The 22,948-nt window shown below is 40.1% G+C and overlaps 1 protein-coding gene, 1 long non-coding RNA gene and 1 pseudogene across 2 annotated transcripts in view; 1 reads left to right on the top strand and 2 right to left on the bottom strand.

Moving 5' to 3' along the window:
• The window catches only part of UBE3C (ubiquitin protein ligase E3C), a 122,645-nt gene that overhangs the window by 67,734 nt on the left and 31,963 nt on the right, over positions 1–22,948 (bottom strand). Inside the window, exons 5-11 of the mRNA XM_032244884.1 lie at positions 19,084–19,199; positions 17,407–17,564; positions 14,794–14,947; positions 14,144–14,364; positions 12,769–12,920; positions 9,566–9,753; positions 455–541 (exon numbers count right to left, since the gene is read on the bottom strand). Of these exons, the coding sequence (XP_032100775.1) occupies positions 455–541; positions 9,566–9,753; positions 12,769–12,920; positions 14,144–14,364; positions 14,794–14,947; positions 17,407–17,564; positions 19,084–19,199 (1,076 nt within the window). The remainder of the gene's footprint in view (positions 1–454; positions 542–9,565; positions 9,754–12,768; positions 12,921–14,143; positions 14,365–14,793; positions 14,948–17,406; positions 17,565–19,083; positions 19,200–22,948) is intronic.
• LOC116527780 lies at positions 2,939–5,270 on the bottom strand (annotated as a pseudogene).
• LOC116527781 lies at positions 8,565–17,070 on the top strand. The gene is made up of 3 exons (XR_004258732.1): positions 8,565–8,577; positions 9,302–9,306; positions 16,987–17,070. It is a non-coding gene; the product is annotated as an uncharacterized LOC116527781 (long non-coding RNA).

Below are 22,948 nucleotides of genomic sequence, written 5' to 3' on the forward strand. Positions count from 1 at the left end.
TAACAACAACAACAAAAAATTTATGTCAAAGATGCTACTTTTTAAATTACAGGATTCAAATACAGAAAATCAAATTATTTCAACAAATGTTTAAAAGCCAACGTCTACATTGTTCTAATGTTTGTGGCAGTCTTAAATTTACCTCAAATCTGTATTGTCACTATCAAAAGAACAGTAAAGTCATGTAGAGCAAAGAAATTTCCAAATGTCTGCTTTTTAAAAAAATGAATACGATATTTAAAGCAAACATACCTTCAGATAGAACCATACTCTCAGTAATTCTAAGATTCAACACTGATTTTTCTTCTTGTGCAACTGAGACCACCTGGAATTTTTCTTCTAATTTGAAGTAAGCCCAGTATAAGCAGGACTGAAAACATTCTGGCAACATTTTTAATTAGGCTGCCATTTCCTGTGCCCTTGAGCTCAATTTGTAAGTCTGTGTAATACATACCCTGTGATCATCCGTGTGGTCATGGAAGATATTAGAAACCAAAGGTGTCTCAGAAACCTGGCATTAAAGGCTAAGCTGTAGAGAAGCCTAAAAAGGAACAGGGGAAAAACACAGAACAGTAAGCAAATAGTGACTCAAAACATTTCCTTAAAAAAGGTACACATTGAAGATAAATGTACAATTTAGCAAATCTCTGTCCTAAAACCACAAAAAGCTGCCTCAGACAACCAGCCATTTGATGAGACACAGTTCCCAAAGGTGTCAATCTGCACTGTTACCAAGCTAGGAAAGCCCTTCCCTGTGGCTGTGAGACCTCCTCCAAAAGATAAAGGTAACCGTTTTCATGCACAAGTTGAGCCTGTTCCCCATCTGCTACGTGGCGTATTACTATATCATACTATTATGTATTACTAGTGTTATTACTGCTTATACTTTTTGAGACAGGGTTTTGCTCTGCTGCCCAGGCTGGACTGCAGGGGTGCAATCTTGGCTCACTGCAACCCCCACCTCCTGGGTTTAGGCAATTCTACTACCTCAGCCTCCTACATAGCTGGGATTACAGGCGCCCGCCACCATGCCTGGTTAATTTTTATACTTTTAGTAGAGAAGGTGTTTCATTATGCTGGCCAGGCTGGTCTTGAACTCCTGGCCTCAAGTGATCCACCCACCTCAGCATCCCAAAGTGCTGGGATTACAGGCATGAGCCATTGTACCTGGCCTACTTGTATGTTTAAAATTTGTAAAATGTTTAGTGACTGACTCAAGTCACTTTTCTTGAAATACAAAATATGTGCTGTCAACATCTCATAAAAAATATAGGCTGGGTGCGGTGGCTCACTCCTATAATCCTAGCACTTTGGAAGACCGACGCAGGCAGATCATGAGGTCAGGAAATCAAGACCACCCTGGCCAACATGGTGTAACCCCATCTCTACTAAAAATACAAAAATTGGCTATGTGTGGTGGCACACGCCTGTAATCCCAGCTACCTCAGAAGCTGAGGCAGGAAAATCACTTGAATCTGGGAGGCGGAGACTGCAGTGACCCAAGATTGTGCCACTGCACCCCAGTCTGGCGACAGAGCAAGACTTCATCTCAAAAAAAAAAAAAAAAAAAAAAAAATCTAAAAAATGTACCTTGAAGATTTTTAGGCCAGACACAGTAGCTCATGCCTATAATCCCAACACTCTGAGAGGCCAACTTAGGCAGACTGCTTGAGCCCAGGAGTTTGAGACCAGCCTGGGCAATGTGGTGAGGCCTCGTCTCTATGAAAAGTAAACTGAGTGTGGTGGCATGTGCCTGTAGTCCCAGCTACTCATTAGGTTGAGGTAAGAGAACTGACAGAGCCTGAGAGGTCGAGGCTATAGTGAGCTGAGATTGTACCGCTGCACTCCAGCCTGTGTGACAGACTGAGATCCTATCTCAAAAAAATAAAAACATTAAAACAATTCCTCTATAATATTAGATTAAAAAGATGAACTTTGTGAAGGATGTCTTGAGTGTTTATCTCTATGCTGCATGCTGCATGTCTGTGACAAGATAAACATTTTAGCCACAATGGTGTCATCAGCTAGCACTAACATTTTTTTAAGAGGTCTTTCAAAATCCAATACAAACATCTCATATTTGATTGTTTGAGTAATTTCCTGCACTCAATCCAAAACATCAAATGCACTGTTCCACACTGGTATTTTCGGAGTACACACAGGAATTATGGAGTACTGGTTTAAAAAAAAAAAACAACTCCATTCTTATTTTAATGTAATACATTTTGAGATATCCAGATGGCAATAAGGGTACATCACTGAAAAAGCAGTGCAGGCATGAAAAGAGCATGTGAAATTTCCCTACAATCAGAAACCTGAGGCTAGAAAGAATCTATGAGATCATTTAGCCCAGCCATCTTCCCAATGTCATGTAGGTTAAAAGCAATGTTTGCATAAGAAAATGAAGGCAGCGATGCATCGGTTCTAAGGTCCTTTCAGCTCACAAGTATTATGGTTTTGTGAAAACATACGTGATGTTTGTCAGTCACACAACATGACAAAGTGGGGACACACTGCATTCATTCCAGCAAGAGCAGAAACTCAAATGGAGTCTCCAAGTAATATTAAAAAAAAAAAAAAATTATTGGAAAAATGAAAAATGGTAATAATACAAGTTAAAGGAGACCAATTAAGACATGTAATTAAGTATGCTGTCCTTAGTGTTCAAACAAATTTCCACTTAAAATTCACTCTCAAGTATGGCCAGGGTGGTGGCACACGCTTGTAATCCCGGCACCTTGGGAGGCTGAGGCGGGTGGATCATTTGTGGTCAGGAGTTCGAGACCAGGCTGGTCAACATGGTGAAACCATGTCTCTACTAAAAATACAAAAATTAGCCAGGCGTGGTGGCACACACAAGTATCCCAGCTGCTCGGAAGGCTGAGGCAGGAGAATCGCTTGAACCCAGGAGGTGGAGGTTGCAGTGAGCTGAGACTGCACCACTGCACTCCAGCCTGGGTGACAGAGCAAGACTCCCTCTCGAAATAATAAAAGAAAAAAATCTCTGAAGGTTTGGAGCTATACTTCTAAAAGGTAAAAAAGTGACATTCTTTTCCCACACAGCAGGATGGATTAAAAATTGCTCATTGGGCTTTATTTAGCTGCAACAATCCTATGAGTTAATCATTAAAGAGCAATTTTCAATCCGGGTCATAAATTCAGGCCAGTTTTCCAAGGGGACTCTCTGAATTACAAAAAAGAACACAGTGGAAGACACTGACTCACACAGTCAAGACCGCTACCGCAAGGCATCCTCTGAGAATTCCTCTCTCAGTCAAGGTGTCATGGTAAAAGAAATACAACAAGACACCCAATGATTCACCTAACTCTTCTAGTACACAAGTACAAATGCAGTAATTTGTGTTTTTTTCTGCTAACACTTTTCTTCTTAAAAAAATATTACTGGAGACTTCTAATACCACAAAAAACAATAAAACAGATACATAATAATTCACATCAGATAATGCAAGATTCAAAATAAATTCCAAACGTCCTCAGTAATAAAAATTTTAAGGTACATTTCATCTTGAGACAAGCTGCTAAAAATTGTTCTTCACAAACCAGTAGCTAAGAATAAAAGGCGAGCTTTAGATACTGAGATGTGTTAACATTCCAGTATTAAAACCACAACCAATGTAAACAGGCAGCCCCCTTTTACTGGTAATTGATTTTCTTTAATTAAAAGATTTACAGATTCAAAAAATATACTTTCCCTCATACTAGTTTAAATTAAAATGGGGGAAAGTGGCATTCATTACCGCGAATGTCTTCTTTGATAATCCCATCTCTTTTTTTAAAGTTCATGTCTTCTGTTAACTCACACACAGTCACTTGTCTTCTGGTTTGTTGAAGCAGTTAAGCCAGACAATATTGGCCACAATAATATCTGTCAAAGTGGCTCGCCATTAACACTCCATCACCACAGTCATCAGAAGGGCACTCTCAACAAAGGTGACTGGTTTTGCCATTCTCATCCACCTGACAGTATTTCAGGACAGCCAGCTTAACCTCCTTTCTCTTGTGCTTATTCTTCTTGGGAGTGGTGTAAAAATTCTTCCTTTTCTTAGTATCCCCATGAATCTCAACACAGGATGAAGAACAGACTCCTTTTGAATGCCGTAGTCAACAAAGTACGTCCATCTTCCAGTTGCTTGCCAGCAGAGATCAGTCTTTGATGATCAGGAGGATTTCCTTCCTTATCCTGAATCTTGGCCTTTACACTTTCTATGGTATCTGAGGGTTCAACCTTCAAGTTAATGGTCTTCCTCGTAGGGTTTTTTATGAAAGTCTGCATTTTGGTGGAGGTCCCACCACAGATGGTAGATCAAAAAGGAAGCCCCTTCTCTTCCTATTTCTTAACACTATCTTAAAAGAAAACTTTAAAAATGTAGGAGGCATTTAGAATCACTTTGGTGGTATATGCTTCTTCCAGGTTTACTCATATTTCCCGTCAAGAAATTATTCACAAATGTTTTGAAAATTCTTTGAAGATTCAGAACTCACTACAAATTGTATTGCTAACATTGACTAAGATAAGTCTACTTTATTAATTTGATATTTCTAACAATAACTAATAGAAATTAGTTTATAATCTATGTATGACTTCAAAATAGATTTAATTTTAAGATCACTATGTGTTGAAATGTTTAAAAGCTCATCAACATTATTTGAACTTCATGAAACAGAATGCAAATTTTAACATGAATCAATAGCTGATTAATTCTATTGATTATACTGAAAATATCACTGATAATGAAAGCAACCATGAAATCACAGGCAAAATTCATTTATTTCTCTCCAGGTACATCCTTAATATTTTTTCTAAAATATTATAAAAACTTGTTTATAAACACATGAACAGTATATATACCTCTCTCTTGAATTCTGCATATAATGAAAAACAAATATGTATTTTTCTCCATTGAAGTCATCTGTGTAATCATTTTATCCCGAATTATTAAAGTATGAGATATGAAGTTATAAAATCTCTCAAGAGCTACAGAGCACTCATCATCACCAAATACATCACAGTTCTTGGAAAACACACGGCGAAGAACTGCTTAGAAAACACATGGGAGGCCGGGCGCAGTGGCTCGCACCTGCAATCCCAGCACTTTGGGAGGCTGAGGGTTGAGACAAGCAGGCAGCTTGGGCCGAGGTGTTCGAGAGCAGCTTGGGCAACATGGCAAAACCCCCTTTCTACAAAAAATAAGCCAGGTGTGGTGGCATGCCCACAGTCCCAGTTACTCGAGGGTGCTGAGGTAGGAGGACCACCTGAGCCCGGGAAGCAGAGGTTTCAGTGAGTTGAGATCACGCCACAGTACTCCAGCTTGGGTGACAAAGTAAGACCTTGTCTCAAAACAAAAACAAACACTAGACACACACAGTCACACACACAGAAGCAGCACTGCCCTTCGAGGACACATCACTGTTTAGGTCACAGTGATTAATAACAGAAGACATAACTGAGCTGCCGCACTGTAGTAGATTTTGGTGGAAAAATCAAGCCTGTGTTGAAATAAAACTGGTGGTGCCTTATGGTTTATGTGAAGACTACAGGCAAATTATAACATCAACCTCCTTGACCCCTAAAACACTATCTTCAAGATTCTGCTTCCAAACTTTTCCACCCATCAGTGGGTTAAAAGAGCCAAGGCCTCAAGAACAGGCCAGCCTAGACATGAACTGGAAGTGACCGGCATATGCAAAATGAAAGGGCAGGGAACACCGTGCAGGCATAAACGAGCGCAATGTGATCAAGAAATGCAAGCTATGCCTTTTTGCCTCGTTTATGGTTGGAGAAAAGGTATTTTGTGCTAAAAATAAAGGTGAGAGGTAAACAAATACTTGATGAGAAGGGGACACTGCACAAATCAGTAATCTAGGGAATGTGAATTTGTTCCTAAAAGCAAAGGGCGTCTACACGGTTCAAGAGAATGCAACAAGCAGGGTTCTATTTTCCACAATGCAGGCTGGCAAACCATGACATAAACAACACAGCTCTCAAGCACCATGGGGGGAGTGACCAAGCCGAAACTCTGGGCAGCACTGTCCACATGTGGCTTGGATAGCTGAGGACCTGAGTCTGTGCTTGTATTTAATTCAACGTGAAACACCCATCACTGGTGACTACCATGCAGGACACTGCAGATTCAGGTTGCAGGTACAGACAACCAAGTGGACAACGGGGCTGTTCACCAAAATAGGGACAGAAAGAGGAGGCTCTTAAGAGGAAGAGATGTTGGACTCAACTTCAGTCCCTGGAAGGGGACAGGAGACGTCCTGGGGACATCTCCTATTAAGCAAGTGTACTTGCATCTGGAGCTCCAGAAAGTTATTTAAACTAAAGACACAAATGTTGAGAGTCACTAGAACATAGCTGAAGCCGCTTGTATATGACAGAGATCACCCAGAGAACCAAATAAAGAACTAAAAAGCTAAGCCAGGTGCAGTGGCTCACACCTGTAATCCCAGCACTTTGGGAGGCTGAGGTGGGCAGATCACCTGAGGTCAGGAGTTCAATACCAGCCTGGCCAACATGGTGAAACCTTGTCTCTGCTAAAAATACAAAGATTGGCAGGGCATGGTGGCAGGTGCCTGTAATCCCAGCTACTCGAGAGGCTGAGGCAGGAGAATCACTCGACTCCGGGGGGTGGAGGCTGCAGTGAGCCAAAACCAGGCCATTCCACTCCAGCCTGGGCGACAAAGCAAGACTCTTGTCTATAAAAAACAAAGCAAAACAAAAAAACAACTAAAAAATACAAGTAGTAGTTTAGGAAACACTGAAAAAGAGGGGGAAAGAAAAACCCACAAAGGAAACTGAGAAGCCCAAATAAAAGAAAAATCAAGCAAATATGGTGTCTGTGAAAGGAGCGGGTCAAAGAGGATCAGGAAAAAGGAGGACGAGGAACATCAAACAGACACAAAGGCCAGGAGTGTCGTGGGGCTGAGCGGGGCAGCACAGGCCTCTAGCATCACAAACGCAGTCAGTGGAACACCGAAACCCCAAGTACACCAGGATGAAAGCAGAACACTTTCTAACAGGCTGTCTTTGGTAACCTTTCTTATTGTCTGATACTGGAGTAGAGCCTTCATTTTTCCCCCTCTTACAATACAGCCAAAGAATATTTACTCACATTTAAAAATAGTGGATATTAAAGATGTTAGATCCAAATTTCCAAGTGCATGTTAATATAAAATTTCCTCTCAAAAAAGGAGCTGCCAATTCATTTAATACTTAACCAATTTAAAAATACTAAGTCATTCACCTAATCCAGAACTCAAAGTGTTATAAAATAGTATACTCAGAAGACCACTTGTGCTCCAGCCTCAGCTTCCTCAGCATATTTGGACGTGAGTGTTCAGTTCTATGAGTTTCTGGTATATGCTTCCAAGTTTCTTTATGCAGTATGAATATACATTTTTTTCCTATCGTTCTCACAGAAGCAGCAGGTTCTTATTGATATTGTCCTGCCTCTTCCTTGTTTTCTTGTATACATCTTGAAAATCTCTCCATGTCAGGGTACAAAGGCCTCCACATTCATTTGAATACCCTGACAATCAATGTTAAGCAGAAATTAAATGGCAAATCCTAACCTTGAAAATAAGAGGGACTAATACTAATCAGTGAGGGCTTGAGAATGAGTTATCAACCTGAGAATATACTAATCATCTTTTAAATACTTATTTAAAAAAATTAAAATTGAAAGCAGCTAAAATCTCTAACAGTTAAAGTAAGCCTACTTGCTCTTTCTAAATATTAGAACCTAACATGTTTAAGCCATAAATAAAATTCCTAGAGTAGTTTCTTAGAGGAAATAGGTGTTGTACTCATAAAATCAAGCCTACACAGAAAGTTCCTTCACCCATTAAACACCTTTTGGAAGCGGTTCTCTAGTAAACCTCAGACCAGGACAGCGATGCATTTAAATCCAGCAATTACTATCCACAGCAATGGGCTGTGTGCTACAATAAAAGCAAGAATCCTGGTTCAGCCACTCCGATCCTCAGATCTCACATCCTGCTCTCAGGCAATTAGCCAGCAAAGAGCTAATGACCTAATCTAGGAGCCACTGTTTCACTGACATCTATTTCCTCCGACGGTAATAAACACCAGTGAGTGAAGATAGCACCTCATTAGTTGGCTACATTAGTGTTTACAAGGCCATTTCAAACGATGGGTTTCTTACTTACAGTTCATTTTAGAGAATGCTTTCCTAACCAACAGAAATCACTCTTTTCATGTGATGGGGTGGCATTTTATAAACACAAAGAGAATTCTACAGGGTAACACGAATCAGTGTCAGACCTGCTCACTTACTGACAGCTTGCCTGTGCAACATCAGTCCCTCGGGTCCTAGGAGAACTACTACATAGATTTTGCGCTGTATCCAATTGAGTATTTTTCTTTTAAATTCTCAAGAAACCACTAACGTATCACTCAAAATGGAGGGAAATAAAATAGTTCAAGATTACTATCACAATTATCTAAGCACAAATTTGCCATATCTTTAACTTGCAAGTTTTGTCCGAACCAAAAGTTTATTTCAAAGGCCAAAAAACAAAAATTTACTTTTAGTAATAAATTGTCAGGGACAATCTAATTAAAGGGTACTATGAAGGCCCAGTGTGGTGGCTCACCGCTATAATCCCACTACGTTGGGAGGCTGAGGTGAGAGGATCACTTGAGCCCTGGACTTTGAGACAGTCTGGACAACACAGTGAGCCCATCTCTATAAAAAAAATTGATCAGGTGTGGTGGTGCATGCCTATGGTCTCAGCTACTCAGGAGGCTGGGGTGGGAGGATCGCCTGAACCCAAGAAGTGAAGGCTGCAGTGAGCTATGATCACACTACTGCACTCTGGGAAACAGAGTGAGATGATGTTTGAAGAAAAAACAAAACAAAACAAACCCCACGAAAAAGCGTACTATGAAAAAAGCCTAAAAAGATATGTAACACAGTGGTTCACTAATGCAGGTATGAGTCCAACCTTTCAAATGGGTGAATAAACTCATATACCTAAGGTAGTACAGGAAATATTACACACAGGGTACTTCAGAGGCTCACAGGCCAGGAAAAAAATCTCAGTATTTGTTGGTTTAGAAAAGAAAAACACAAACTTTTTTTTTGGAAATGGATTCTTGGTCTGTCGTCCAGACTGTAGTGCAATGGTGCAATCTCAGCTCACTGCAACCCCCGCCTCCCAAGTTCAAGCGATTCTCCTGTCTCAGCTTCCTAAATAGCTGGGATTACAGACGTACCCCACGATGCCCAGCTAATTTTTGTATTATTTAGTAGAGATGGGGTTTCGCCAAGTTGGCCAGGCTGGTCTTGAACTCCTGACCTCAGGTGATCCACCTGCCTTGGCCCCCCAAAGTGCTGGCATTACAGGCGTGAACCACCATGCCTGGCCACACCAACAATTTTTTACGAAAACGCTTGGACAGTGTAATATCCTACACCATATTCCACCAGAAAAGAGCAGATAAAAGAGAGCCATTCCCAAGGAGGAAGCTATGTTCTCCAGCTGGCGCCACCTGGCACAGATGCCCACAGACACTCGCCTGACTTTGGGCACCATCATGCGGTGCTGCACCATCAGCGTGTGGCAGACGGAGGCCATGGTGGTGAAGACCTCCTCACTCGCAGAGTCCCTCCACACCAGGTTGAGCAGAGTGTTGGTCTGCTGCTTCGTGTCCAGCTTCTTCAGACATTCCTCTGTTATATATTGCACTGACAGTCTGCCATCCTCCTAGAACACACCAGAACAATCAATCTCCATAAACCTGCTTGACTGAGCGTCTTCACTACAAACACACACAAAATCACGTTTTTCTTCAGGTGAAGAAAGACAGGCATCATCTCCAAATTATCCACATCACAATGGACCTGGTGTGAAATCCTCGAGGGATCCAGTCACCAGCAGGCATTCATTTTGCCTAGCACAGTAACAAACTGTGAATACTCAGTTTTTGCTTATGACATAACAGTATTTTCGGCATTTACATTTCAAAAAAACCTCATTTCCTATATATTTTTAAAAACAAGTTGTACTAAGACAAGCATACATAGTGAAACTATTATCATCTGATGGCATTTTCATTTTAATTTGGGATCCAAGTTTAAGCAAAGTAAGCGAGAATATTAAATATTTTTTTTTTTCTTTTTTGAGACAGAGTCTCATTCTGTTGCCCAGGCTGTACTACAGTGTCACAATGTCAGCTCACTGCAACCTCCACCTCCTGGGTTCAAGCAATTCTCCTGCCTCAGCTTTCTGAGTAGCTGGGACCAGTCACCAACCTCCACACATGGCTGATTTTTTGTATTTTAGTAGAGACAGGGTTTCACCATATTGATCAGGCTGGTCTTGAACTCCTGACCTCAAGTGATCCACCTGCCTTAGCCTTCCAAAGTGCTGAGATAACAGGCATGAGCCACTGCTCCCAGCCTACTGAAGAAATCTTTTTTAATTAAGGGCTATATATAAGAAATCTATTTTATATCTTAATCTCTCCAGAAGATTTGATTTACTGAGTAAAACTCAAGCCAATCTATGCAATTTACTCATTTGGGGCAGTAAGCAAAGATGCATACTTTTTTCATATATATGCGTATATATGAATATATGTAACTGGGTATTTTGACCGTACTCTTTGGAAACTTGGATGAATACAATTTATGTAATTATAAATAATCTACCAAACAAAACATTGCTATACATAAAAGCAGTAAATTCATCTGTCAAACTTGAATCTTTAACATAAAGCTAATAAAAGGAGTGTCAGAATGAGAGAGGAATCCTAGCACTATTATTTTTGTAGTGCACAATTTTTTTTCTTTTTTGAGACAGAGCCTTGCTCTGTCACCAGGCTGGAGTGCAGTGGCGCGATCTTGGCTCGCTGGAACCTCCACCTCCCACGTTCAAGCAATTCTCCTGCCTCAGCCTCCCGAGTAGCTGGGACTACAGGCGCGTGCCACTACGACCAGCTAATTTTTGTATTTTTTTTAGTAGAGGCAGGGTTTCACCATGTTGGCCAGGATGGTCTCAATCTCCTGATCTCGTGATCTACCCACCTAAGCCTCCCAGAGTGCTGGGATTACAGGGGTGAGCCACCGCGCCCAGCTGTAGTGTACAAATTATACAGAAACCTAAAGGCAAAAGAGCTTATCAAGGGTGAACTTTGACCCTGGAAAAATCTTACAATCACATTAGGTTCTATATGATTAAGTGCCGTGGGAAAGAAAAGGCAACATAGAAACATACATGTAAGAGACCTGGCAAGGAGAGAATGACTTGGAGTGAAACCTACAAGTGCCTGGTTCAAAACTGGGTCTGTAGTTCTCAGCCCAAATGTGGACACTACCCAAGGCAAAGGAAGAATGAAGGGAATAAATGAAAAAAGGAAATTAAAGTATAAAGTATAAATTATATAAAGTTATGTAATATGCAGATCTTGAAACTCTTATATTAAAAAGAATTAAAATAAAGTGTAGTAATATTTTCTACAGTTGTAAAGAATTTTAAAAATCAAGCAACTGATTCCACTTCTTAAATGTTCCAAGTGTAAGCACAAGAAAGAGAGCCTGCAGCTTCCTTACTGGTTCATGGGTCCTTGTGCTCTGCTTTCGTTGTGTTTGCACACCCACAGTGAGGAAAAGCTCTGTCCTCTCTCTCACTGAGAAAGCACACAGCCCCATCTTCACATGAATACAAAATACGTTGTATATAAATAAAGGTTTAATTTCACAGATTCTATGGAAGCTATTTTAAAACTTTCTTCCAAACACAAAAATTTTATCTACATTCCACTACAGAACCCACTTTTTTATAACCACACACAAAAATGAATACTTATTGGTGTAAGTTTGAACAGACACAACTGTTCCAGCACCCACTATCCACTATAAAAACGACTTCACCCCTTGGTAATCAGTCTGCCTCTCAGCCATAAGCCCTGGCAGTATAATGTGTTCCTTTCTTCACCTTCTCTTATTTTTATTTTTTAAACAAAGCCCTGTGCTTACTTCTCAATCCTCTTACCGCTGTCATCTCTTTCATTTGACGTTAGTGAAGCTCTGTCCAGGAAGGTGCAGCAGTGCACTGACACACCCACTTCACAATACTGCAAAAACGGACTTCACCTGGAGGCCCGGAGACCCTCTCAAGTATATTCTGTGATTACACTTAGTAATCAATATACAACTCCTTAATGAAAAAAAATAACTTATGATAGCCATACCTCAAGCCATTTCAAGTGTTAAGACCAAAGAAAAGCCACTGGTAGGTATATTAAGTAAAACACAAATTAAGTATGCATGTATATATAATTTTAAAGTTTTTTATTCCTTGAAAATTTACTGTAAACTCAACAGTTAAGGAATAAAAGAGGTAAGAACTTGAAAATAATTTTAAAATAAATCGTAACACATATCCTCTATAAAATCAGCAGAAATTAACGGAAGATATTACTTGGTATTCACAGGATAGGGTAAAAAGGAACTTCTGACCCAACAATTTCACTGCTAGAAAATATATCCTAATAACTAAGTTAACATACAGTATAATCCTATTTTGCCTAAAAAAACAAACACAAAACTATGTGTCTCCATTTACACTTCCATAAACATACTAAGAAAGCGGTGGAAAAAACTGTTTCTAATCACAGAAACTGTGGTAGAAAAAACTGAGGGTCTGGCTGTGTAACTGAAAGTAGGGGTAGACAGAATGACAGATGAGCACACAGGGCTGCCAGCATCGAGGGCTCACCGGGCTCGAGGGCTTGTCAGCTTCTTCGCCCTCCTCCTCCGAGTCGCTGGCCGAGTCGTGACAGCTGGCGCTGGCAGGAGAGACTGGTAGCTGAGAGAGGGAGGTTTGCAGCACCCGCAAATACACCAGCAGCCCTTCCTCAGAGAGGGCCCCTTTGTAAAACAATCAGTTAAAATGTATTTTAGTTAAATGTTATTTTTTAAAATGGAAAACTAAGATGCCATTTTCCTTCATACTCAAAGAGGCATTTCTGACCAGAACTTATTTTAAAATTCTGTGTTATAATAGGAAACATATTTAGATTTAGTCCCCATTCATGTCAGAAAGCACCTACAACTCTTGGAATTTCCTGAAAGAGAAGAGTCTTATTATTCATAGCTAGCCCTCTGTGATCACACTTGAGTTTATGCACTGAGGTGACCATCTAGGGGCCTCAGGATGGGGCTTTTCACCAGAAAAACCAAGTGATCAGAGGGTTGGAACTTTCAGCCCCTCCCACCAACCTCCAAGGGGCTGCTGGAGGGACACTGGAGATGAAGCACCATAAAACTCAACAGGAAGATGCAGTGAGCTGAACACATGGAGGTGCTGAGGGCGTGGAATGCCGAGAGAAGGCATGCGAGCTCCACAACCCGCCTACCTCGGCTTCCCCGAGTTCTGGGAGGTGTCCTAGTAAATGACCAAATCCAAGGCAGGGTTGTAGAATCCCCATTTTTGCAGGGTGGCCAGAAGTATAGGTGACAACCTATTACTTGTAATTGGCCTCTGAAGTGGGTGTAGTCTTGCAGGACTAAGCCTTCAGATTATGGGATCTGACATTATTTCCAGCTGGACAGCATCAGAATTGAACTTAATTGTATAATACCTACGTGGTATCCACTGCAAAACTGCTTGGTGTGTGGGGGAAAAAAAAACACACCCTCATTTCCGGTCACAGAATTTTTCAATGTTGAGTGTGAGAGTAAGAAAAAGTTTGGTTTTCCCTGTATTTCTTTCATTAATAATTCATGCGTGCAAGTATGCATGGTTTCAACAATACGTCAGGAAGATGTTATCATTCTAGAATAGGCACACTGTAAGTTTAGGAAAAGTAGGGAAACAGGCCTGACTCACAGAAGAGCTTTCCCATTTAATTCCGTTCACTCTATTAAAATAATCTGTGCGGCCTCCTAAGACATGTATATAAGTCAGTCTTTCCCACTGTATCTGGAAACTCTCCCCAGCAACACTGCCCAGACCACAGCCCTTCAGCAAATACACTCTTCCAAGAGAGGCCCACCTTTCCATGACACCTGCCACTTCACGGCCTTCTCTTGACTCATCTGCTAATGCTACCCATATACATGTTCAGGTAAAAAAGTCTTGTATTTCATACCCAAATAATTTTCGCCAATAGTTAAAACAAAATAGAAAAGCCAGGGTGCTCCACCACTCTTTTTTGAACATCTACTCTCTATTAACAACAGTGCATTCAGAAAGGGCTCGTAAGGGAAAACGGTCTGCGCATCTGCTAACGCCGGAATGATGAAATGAAAAATCTGATCTGTAAAAGGTGCTGCCAGAAACTCCTCTGTGAAGGCTGTAAAAACTTGTTGCCTGAAAAAGAAAAACAGAAGCTTTTTATAATGTCAAAGCATACTGTCCATCCAATCACTGATTAAAATAATCTTTCAAAATATCCTTCAAAAAGATAATCTACTCTTCTAAATTAGCCAAGTTAATCATTTAATATCAACTCAAGCAACCTAAATAAACTTAATGTCTTTTCTATTAAGATAACTGCCACGTTTTCGTTAACTTTTGATAGTTACTAGAAAAGCAGGAAAATAACGTCACCAGAATCTCAAATTTGTATTAGGCTACAGGCCAGAAAGAAAAAGTACACTTTTCTATAAACTAAATCAACACTAATAAAGTAAAAATCTGACTTTCAAGTCTATATTTAAAATCACATCCTATGTTAAAGTTACTGTCAGATATAGATCTTGAGAAATGACAAAATCAATAAATCCATTCCAGCCTCACCTCGCACCTTCCGGACAGGAGTTGTAAGTAAAGTGCAATGGTTTTAGAACATTCTCTAGCAAAATTTTTGCTATAGGAACTCGAGATAAATCAGAATATTCAATACTTGATGGAAGCTTGCTGTTAATCAACAAATAGAGAGACCTATAATACCCTAAAAGGAAAAACACGCATTTAAAATTTAGTGCCTTTTCCTATAATAAGGGGAAAAAACTGGTCAATTTTTAAATCCTTTTTACAATCTCTACAGGTCCAAACTTAAATTAGTTCTTTACCATGTTCAAACGGAAAACTAAACAAATATATAGACAGCTGAATGGTATACAGACTGTGTACCAACAACTGTCAACTAGAGCCAATCTCAATTCACCTATACACCATTTGGAAGCAAGTCTAAGATACGATTATTTTAGTGTATCATTAAAAGACTTTTCTGAAACATTATCACAGCTAAAATAAATGAAGAGCAGTTCCTTAACATCACAAATATCTAGTCAGTGTTCAAGTCTCCAATTGTCTCACGTTAGAAATTCTATTTAACTAGTTCACTTGTATCAGGAGCCCAATAAGGCTAAAATACTGTGATCTTATAATCTGTCTCTATTTGTGTGTTTTTTAAAGATCGTGTTGAACTCACAGAGTTTGATTACGCTGCAGTCCTGGCCTCGCACTGCTCCACCTGGGGCCCTGGGGCGGGCTTTAGGAGCCTCCCGAACCTCAGGGTCACTGCTGGTCCTCTGCTCTCTGCTGGAACAACATGCCCCAGTCTCACCTCTTGCGTCCTCTACCCTGTAATCAGCCTTTTCCCCAGGAACTCTGAAGCTCCTTTTAGAGGAAATGATAATATTTGGAGACCACAATCTGGGCACTGAAGAAGTTAACTGATTTAAAGGCATCTTAGACATAAACTGAAACAACTTTTAGAACCTCTTAAAATTTCCAGCCTATGCTTTTGATAGGAACTCTGGGTGGGCAGTGAACATAAACTCTTGAGTATCAAGAATGATCCAAATCATATATTCTTTTAGAATCATTTACTCCATTTTTATAGAAAAAAAACAATGTTCAGATATGATTTTTAAATATCTCATCAGTATACAAGCACACATTAAAAACAATCCATCTGCATGGGCCAGTTTTTGAAACAGACCTACACAGCTTCATATTTGAGTGAAAATCACTAAACAATATATACTCAGTACTTTGTCATTAGATATACTTTGTAACTACCCCAAGTCTAACCTACTGTATGCTGCTGATGAGTGAAACTCATGAAGAAAGCTTGAAAGCTTTTTTGCTAGAAAACTAAAAAGATAAAAATACATCAAGAATTAAAAAAAAATACATCAAGGCTTTTTTTTTTTAAGCATTTCCGGTATTAGGGGACACATTTCAAATAATGCGTATTTCTTAACCATTTTCCTTACACTTTTAGAAAACAGTACAAATTCTCCTCAAATGCTTGGTCTTAAAACTGTGTGTGTGTGTGTGTATCAATTAATACAATGAGCCACTTTTAATCATGAATTTTTAAAAAGAACAAATTCTACAACTTTCAGTTTACTTTTAATTAAGCTGGTACACAGTATCCCTCAGTTTTCAACAAAGGAGTCTAAAAAAATAGGGATACGCCAAGGTAAGGCTGAAATGAATATGAATTTAATTTCTGTAGTTTTAATTCAGAGGACCAAATGTCTAGATTTCAAGTCTGCTAGATGTAACCCAGACTATCACTTCAAGCGAACAAAAGCAGAAAACCACAGTTACTTATAATTTTGTGTGACAATGGCTTTCCAGACCTCCCTTTACAACTGCCTTTCCAGACCTCTCATATACATTTGTAATGCTGACAAACATTTCTGAAGTCCAGGAGTCCTGAAGTGCCTGGGTTTCTACCTATGAGGATGTTGGGATCGAAGGTTTTTTTGTTTTAGGATATATACTGTTCACTTCATGAAAGCTTTAAAAATCATGTCTAGTTCATACTTTTTCTCCAAAGTGTTACTAATGTGTCCTTAAGAGTTTCAGATACAGTTCATTGTAGCTTATATAATGTAGTCATTCTATGAGCATTATCAATGTATTAAAATTTTAGCAATGAGTTAAAAAATTCAAACTAAATATCCTATTCTCTTCTACTGAACTAATGTGAGGACACCATTCTTTTAAGAAAAGTAATGTAACCAAATAAAGGCTCTCGGAGTGACGTTAAACTCACACAATTTTGGCACTATCCTTCCCATTCACTCGGAATGAGCATGAGGTATGAAGAGCCCTTCCTGCTCAGGTGAAGGACCAACAGCTGCACTGCAGATACAAATCTTGGATTACGGTACTGGGACAATTTATGAAAGCATATATTAACTTCATTTCCAAGCAAAGGAAAAAGGCAAAGAAAGTAGCATGGTTCTAAATTTTCAGAGTGGGTGGAGCCGAGGACAGATGCTGGAATCTGGGACTCTGGTGGGCACCACGGATGGAGCACAACTCGCCTGGGACACCAGTCCCACTCTGATGTTGAGACCGCGTGCACAAGCTCGCAGCAGCAGGCTGGCCTCTGCTCGCTGCCCATCGGGATGCTGAGCCACAGTTCTGACCCTGCTGACTACTTACCATTGTGAATCATGTAGTGCAAAATCTGTTCAATCACTGACACCACATAGCTAGCATCTTGTAAAACAGGCAAGTAAGTATTCTCAGAGGAGAATACTTCAAGCATTCTCATTGGAAGTGCAACATTCAAACTGTCATCATTACAGTTTTGCAGCAACCTGTAAAAATGAAAAAAAGTATTTGCACACTTACTGGATGGCAAAATGTCACCAAGCTTCCCCAAGTGACTTTGTGACAATGGAAAGAAACTATTCCAGTACAAGATGATCTCTGAAAATAGGGACATCTTAAGAGATAGGCAGGGAAATCATCCAACCAACTTTCAGTCACTCAGACGGTTTTTCAAAGGATTCTTGTTATGTGCCAAACGGTATGCTGGCACTAAGTTCACAGATATGAAAAATGGACAGTGGTGAAACGAACAGAAAATATTCAAGATTACAAAACACTGTAAGAAGTGTAACAATCCACGAACTGTATCAAGAAGCTGCATTTAATTAAACTCAAATACGAATCTCTTTAACAGTGCACAGTATCTCCTGAAAGATGCTTTCGGGACTTTCCATGCCTGCAATATCCTCCAAATGGAACAGTGATTTTACTTCTAGCCCTAAGTCATCTCTCATTTTGACTAAGGCTTCCCTTCCTACTATGAGAAGAACTGCAGGCAGAAGGGAAAGCTTGGCTATCACAAAAATAAACCTTATACCCATTTGAAGAGGGCAGTACAGTAAGTCTAGACAGGTCACACCAATCAAGGCACAGAGCACATATGTCACTCCCAAAACTTTCTTCTTGGCTGTCTCTAGTCCACTCCTCCCTCTATCCCCCCAAACCCAACATGAAAGCCTGAGAGCTCTTTTGCTATAAAACGAAAAAGATAAAAATACATCAATAATTTAAAAATATACATTGAGGCTTTTTAAAAAAAGTGACAAACATGACTAACAATGTACATACTGAATAGACTGACTCTGTTGCAAATGTTTAAAAAAGCTTCCTGGCACATAATGCATAACAACAATACAAATAATTATAATACTATCATTTTAAGAGGCTAAAATGAACTGCAACTGAATAGTATAGTTCTATCTGTGAGGTCACAAAGGCTCAAGTGCACTCTCTACCTCAAGCCAGGGCTGTTTTCCCTAAGGAGCAATGATTCTTTTTGATGAGAAATGGAATTTTAACAAAATGTAAATGTTAGAGGTTTTAAACATGTTCTTTTGCAGACTGAATCCAAGAAAGTCATAGCAGTGACTTATTTCAAGTTCACACACGAATAATAAATGCCTAATGAAAGGTATACTCTAAAGATGTAGCTTTCAAACTACATTTTGGTGGAGACCCCTCTGGAATGGAGTCTTTCTCATATCAGGAGTCCTCTTTTGGCTGACTTTCCATTCCCTAATAACCAAGATGGCCAACATTAACAAAATAATTCCAGGACACCCTTGCAAGAAAAAGTCATCTGAAAAATATCTGTGTTTTCGTTTGTACCTCTTGTTGGCCAAAATCACCTAGAATGAAAATTACAATATATAGAAGTCTATGATCTCTTAAAAAACAAAAACAAGTATGGAAAAGCCACTGTCTCTGAAAATAAGTCAAAAGGTGTTCCTCTAGAAGAGGTGATCAGTACATTACATACGTTGTTGACTTGCAATAGAATTTTACCTGCAACAGAGGCTCATCAATCTTTTTATTTGAAATAAGCACGTAAGTCTCTCAGATCCATCCAACTGCTTGACAAACAGAGAGCTGTGTTTAATTAAGTTCTGATACAGCCATATCTGAAACAGCAAAACATACAATATACAACTCTCAATGAAAATTTAATAGTTTGTTAATGTACATAATACCCCAAATTTCCTTAAGTGGCAACACACATTTAATCAAATCTAATCAAAACATGGTAAGAAGTAAATCTTCTAAGTCAGGTTTTATTTAGAGGCATGTGCATTTTCCAGCCAGGCTCAGTGGCTCACGCCTGTTACTTTGGGAAACCGAGGCGGGTGGATCACTTTAGGTGGAGCTCAAGACCAGCCTGGCCAATGTGGTAAAACCTCGTCTTTACCAAAATATACAAAAATTAGCTGGGCGTGGTGGCACAAGCCTGTAGTCCCAGTTATTTGGAAGGCTGAGATGGGAGGATCGCTTGAATTGGGGGGTTGTGGGCAGAAGTTGCAGTGAGCCAACATCAAGTCACTGCACTCCAGCCTGAGTGACAGAATGAGAAACCCTGTCTCCAAAAATGAAAAATATCTGCATTTTCAATCTTAAAAAAATACATTAGTATTAAATTACTAAACTAGTAACTATAACAAAGTACACTTAAAGCTCACGTTAATCTGAAACAAAAATAGTTCATTTGCAAAAATCAGAAATCCGTAATAAAAATACATTAGAAATATGATATTAATCCCAAGTTATGTGGGATACCTGTTTCTTTTCACCTTTTTCTTCTGTGGATGTGTATGCCTGTGTGTCTCTAGCATCTGTTCCTTTTGGATATTTCCCTTCCCTAACTCCATCATTTTTTGATAGGGAAGGCAATCCTACAGGCCCACTGACCAGGCTGGCCAGAACTGCCCATTCTCCTGGATACAAGGATTAGTCAGTGAGTTCAATAAAGGCAGATGCAGATTTTTGTCACTTGCAATCAAGAGGCCTGACTAGATAGTATGTATGAAGCTGCCATAAATTACACTGGAAACTCAATACTTAACAAGGAATCTCTTCTACTTTCTCTACTGTGCCTTTGTGTAATAGACTGGTATTTTATTTTTTCCTTTCATAAGACCCATTTAGAATCATCTAGAATGAAAAGATAGCCTTTTTTTTCCTTTGAGACAGTCTCAACTCTGTTGCCCAGGCTGGAGTGCAGTGGCGCCATCTTGGCTCGCTGCAACCTCTCCTGGGTTCAAGGGAGTCTCCTGCCTCAGCCTACCAAGTAGCTGGGATTATAGGCACCCACCACCACCATGTCCAGCTAATTTTTATATTTTTAGTAGGGATGGGGTTTTGCCATGTTGGCCAGGCTGGTCTCAAACTCCTGGCCTCAAGTGATCCACCAACCTCAGCCTCCCAAACCGTTGAGATTACAGTGTGAGCCACTGCACACGGCAAAGACAGCCTCTTAAATGTAGCTAGTTATAAATATGTCATACAACCTTTTCTTTGCCTATTATTTTTAAGTGGTTTTTCCTTTGACATTAACATTTGTTTGCCATAAAACATTATTAGACAATGGAATTACCAATACAAAAGCACTTTGCACAACAAAGTAGCTCATGGCTTAAGCTGGGACAAATAACTCTGACCTCTTGTGAATATTAGTTAATACACACAGGCTTTCTCTGGAGGTGTTTGGAGCCACCTTGTCCACATTTTCTCAGGAACCAATATGACACGAATACTTCCTTCACTATCTGAAGTAGTATTTAGGGTTACATACCACTTCAGATAATGAAGAAGTATTTTAGGATGTAGTTCATCCTAAAATTTCTTTTATCAGTTAACAAGATGTAAAATAACTATACATGATATAATTGTAGGACTGTTGGAAGGTGGAGGAAGACTTTACCAAAAGATTCAAAGAAAAGTAAGCAACTAAAAACTGAGGCAATTATTAATTCTAGAATAATTAAACTGTATATGAAACACAATCTTAGTACCGTATTTGACTTAAAGTCATAGTAATAATTTTTTTAAAGGGAGGAGGTGAGGAAGAAGTAGCCATATATGCCTGTTTTTGCATAGAATAGCTTTGGAAACCTATCAAAAGTGGCACTACACTTACTCCTAGAGTAGAAAGCTAACAACGTGAAGACTGGGGCAGGAGACATTTACCCATGTGATTAATTTACTGCCCTCGCATCTATGCTTGAGAACTGAATCGACAATCAATTGCGCAGGCTGGAGTGCAGTGGCAGGATCACAGCTCGCTGAAGCCTTGAATACCTGGGCCCCAACGATCCTCCTGCCTCAACCTCCTAAGTAGCTGGACTACAGCGGCATGCCACCACACCCAGCTAATTTGATTTCTGCTCTGTTTTGTTTTATAGGTGGGGTCTGGTATTTTGCCCAGGCTGGTCTCAAACTCCCGGCCTGAAGGGATCCTTCCACCTCAGCCTCCCAAAGTGTTGGTATTACAGGTGTAAGCCACTGTGTCCAGCCCACTTTTATCCTTTTCCTGGATAGGTCTGATGACATTAATGTATTTAGGGTTTCAGAATCTACACATGAGCAATCTGCTTTGTATCTGATCGAGGCCTACAGTCAAACATGTTCATTTACATCCAAGCTTTTCATAGATGGCTTCTAAAGCAGGACTGTGTGGCTATACCATGTTTATAAACCATATAGTGATTGATGACCGAGACTGAGGCCTTCACTCAAAGGCAACAGGTGTTCTGGAAAGACACGGATGGACACCTCACAGCACTTGCCTGTCTGTGCTCCTTGGTGATCTTGCAATCCACAAGATTAGAGTGTAGGAGGACAGGAACAGCCTGTTCCAGAAAGCAAGCCCAATTATCCGCAGATGTACTACTCTGATTCTTTTTCTCATGAAGTTCAGAAGGCAAGCCTGGAAAGTGCCTGCACTTGACGGAAGTCTGGAATGGGTAGATTAAACTGCTTTCACTGCCTCTCCAGACTGGCTCTCAGTTCTTTCTCTGCACTTTCTTGGTTTACAGAAAGTTTGCTCGTATTCCAGCTTAGCTCAACTCCAGAGGCAATGCTGGGTTTTAAAGCCAAACACTAGAGGAGTATTACCATATTCCTTTGTCCATTGTAATTAATTCATGTAGGGATCATTCTAGAAGGATTGGTTTGTAACAAAAAAGACTTATTTTTCACTGTATTCTCCCCTTTTCATGCAGGTTTAAAAATTTTTCCAAAAATGAATAATACATTTAACCTGGATGGATGTGGTGGTTCATGCCTGTAACCCCAGTACTTCGGGATGTCGAGGCAGGTGGATTACATGAGGTCAAGAGTTCAAGACCAGCCTGACCAACATGGTGAAGCCCGCCTCTACTAAACACACACACACACACACACACACACACACACACACACACACACACAATTAGCCAGGCGTGGTAGTGTACGCTTGTAATCCCAGCTACTCATGGGGCTGAGGTAGGAGAATCGCTTGAATCCAGGAGACAGAGGTTGCAGTGAGCCAAGACCGCACCATTGCACTCCAGCCTGGGTGACAGAGTGAGTGAGACTCCTTCCCAAAAGGAAAAAAAAAAAAGATAAATAAATAATATATTTAACCTAGGCCGGGTATGGTGGCTCACACATGTAATCCCAATACTGGGAGGCCGAGGCGGGTGGATCACCTGAGGCCAGGAGTTCAAGATCAGCCTGGACAACATGGCAAAACCCCTTCTACTAAAAATACAAAAGTTAGCTGGGTATGGTGACACATGTCTGTAATCCCAGCTACTTGGGAGGCTGAGGCAGAATTGCTTGAACCTAGGAGGCGGAGGTTGCAGCATGCCAAATCATGCCACTGTACTCCAGCCTT

Source organism: Sapajus apella, unplaced genomic scaffold (assembly GCF_009761245.1).
Source record: "Sapajus apella isolate SASKATOON/1434 unplaced genomic scaffold, GSC_monkey_1.0 scaffold56, whole genome shotgun sequence".
NCBI classification, from domain to species: domain Eukaryota; kingdom Metazoa; phylum Chordata; class Mammalia; order Primates; family Cebidae; genus Sapajus; species Sapajus apella.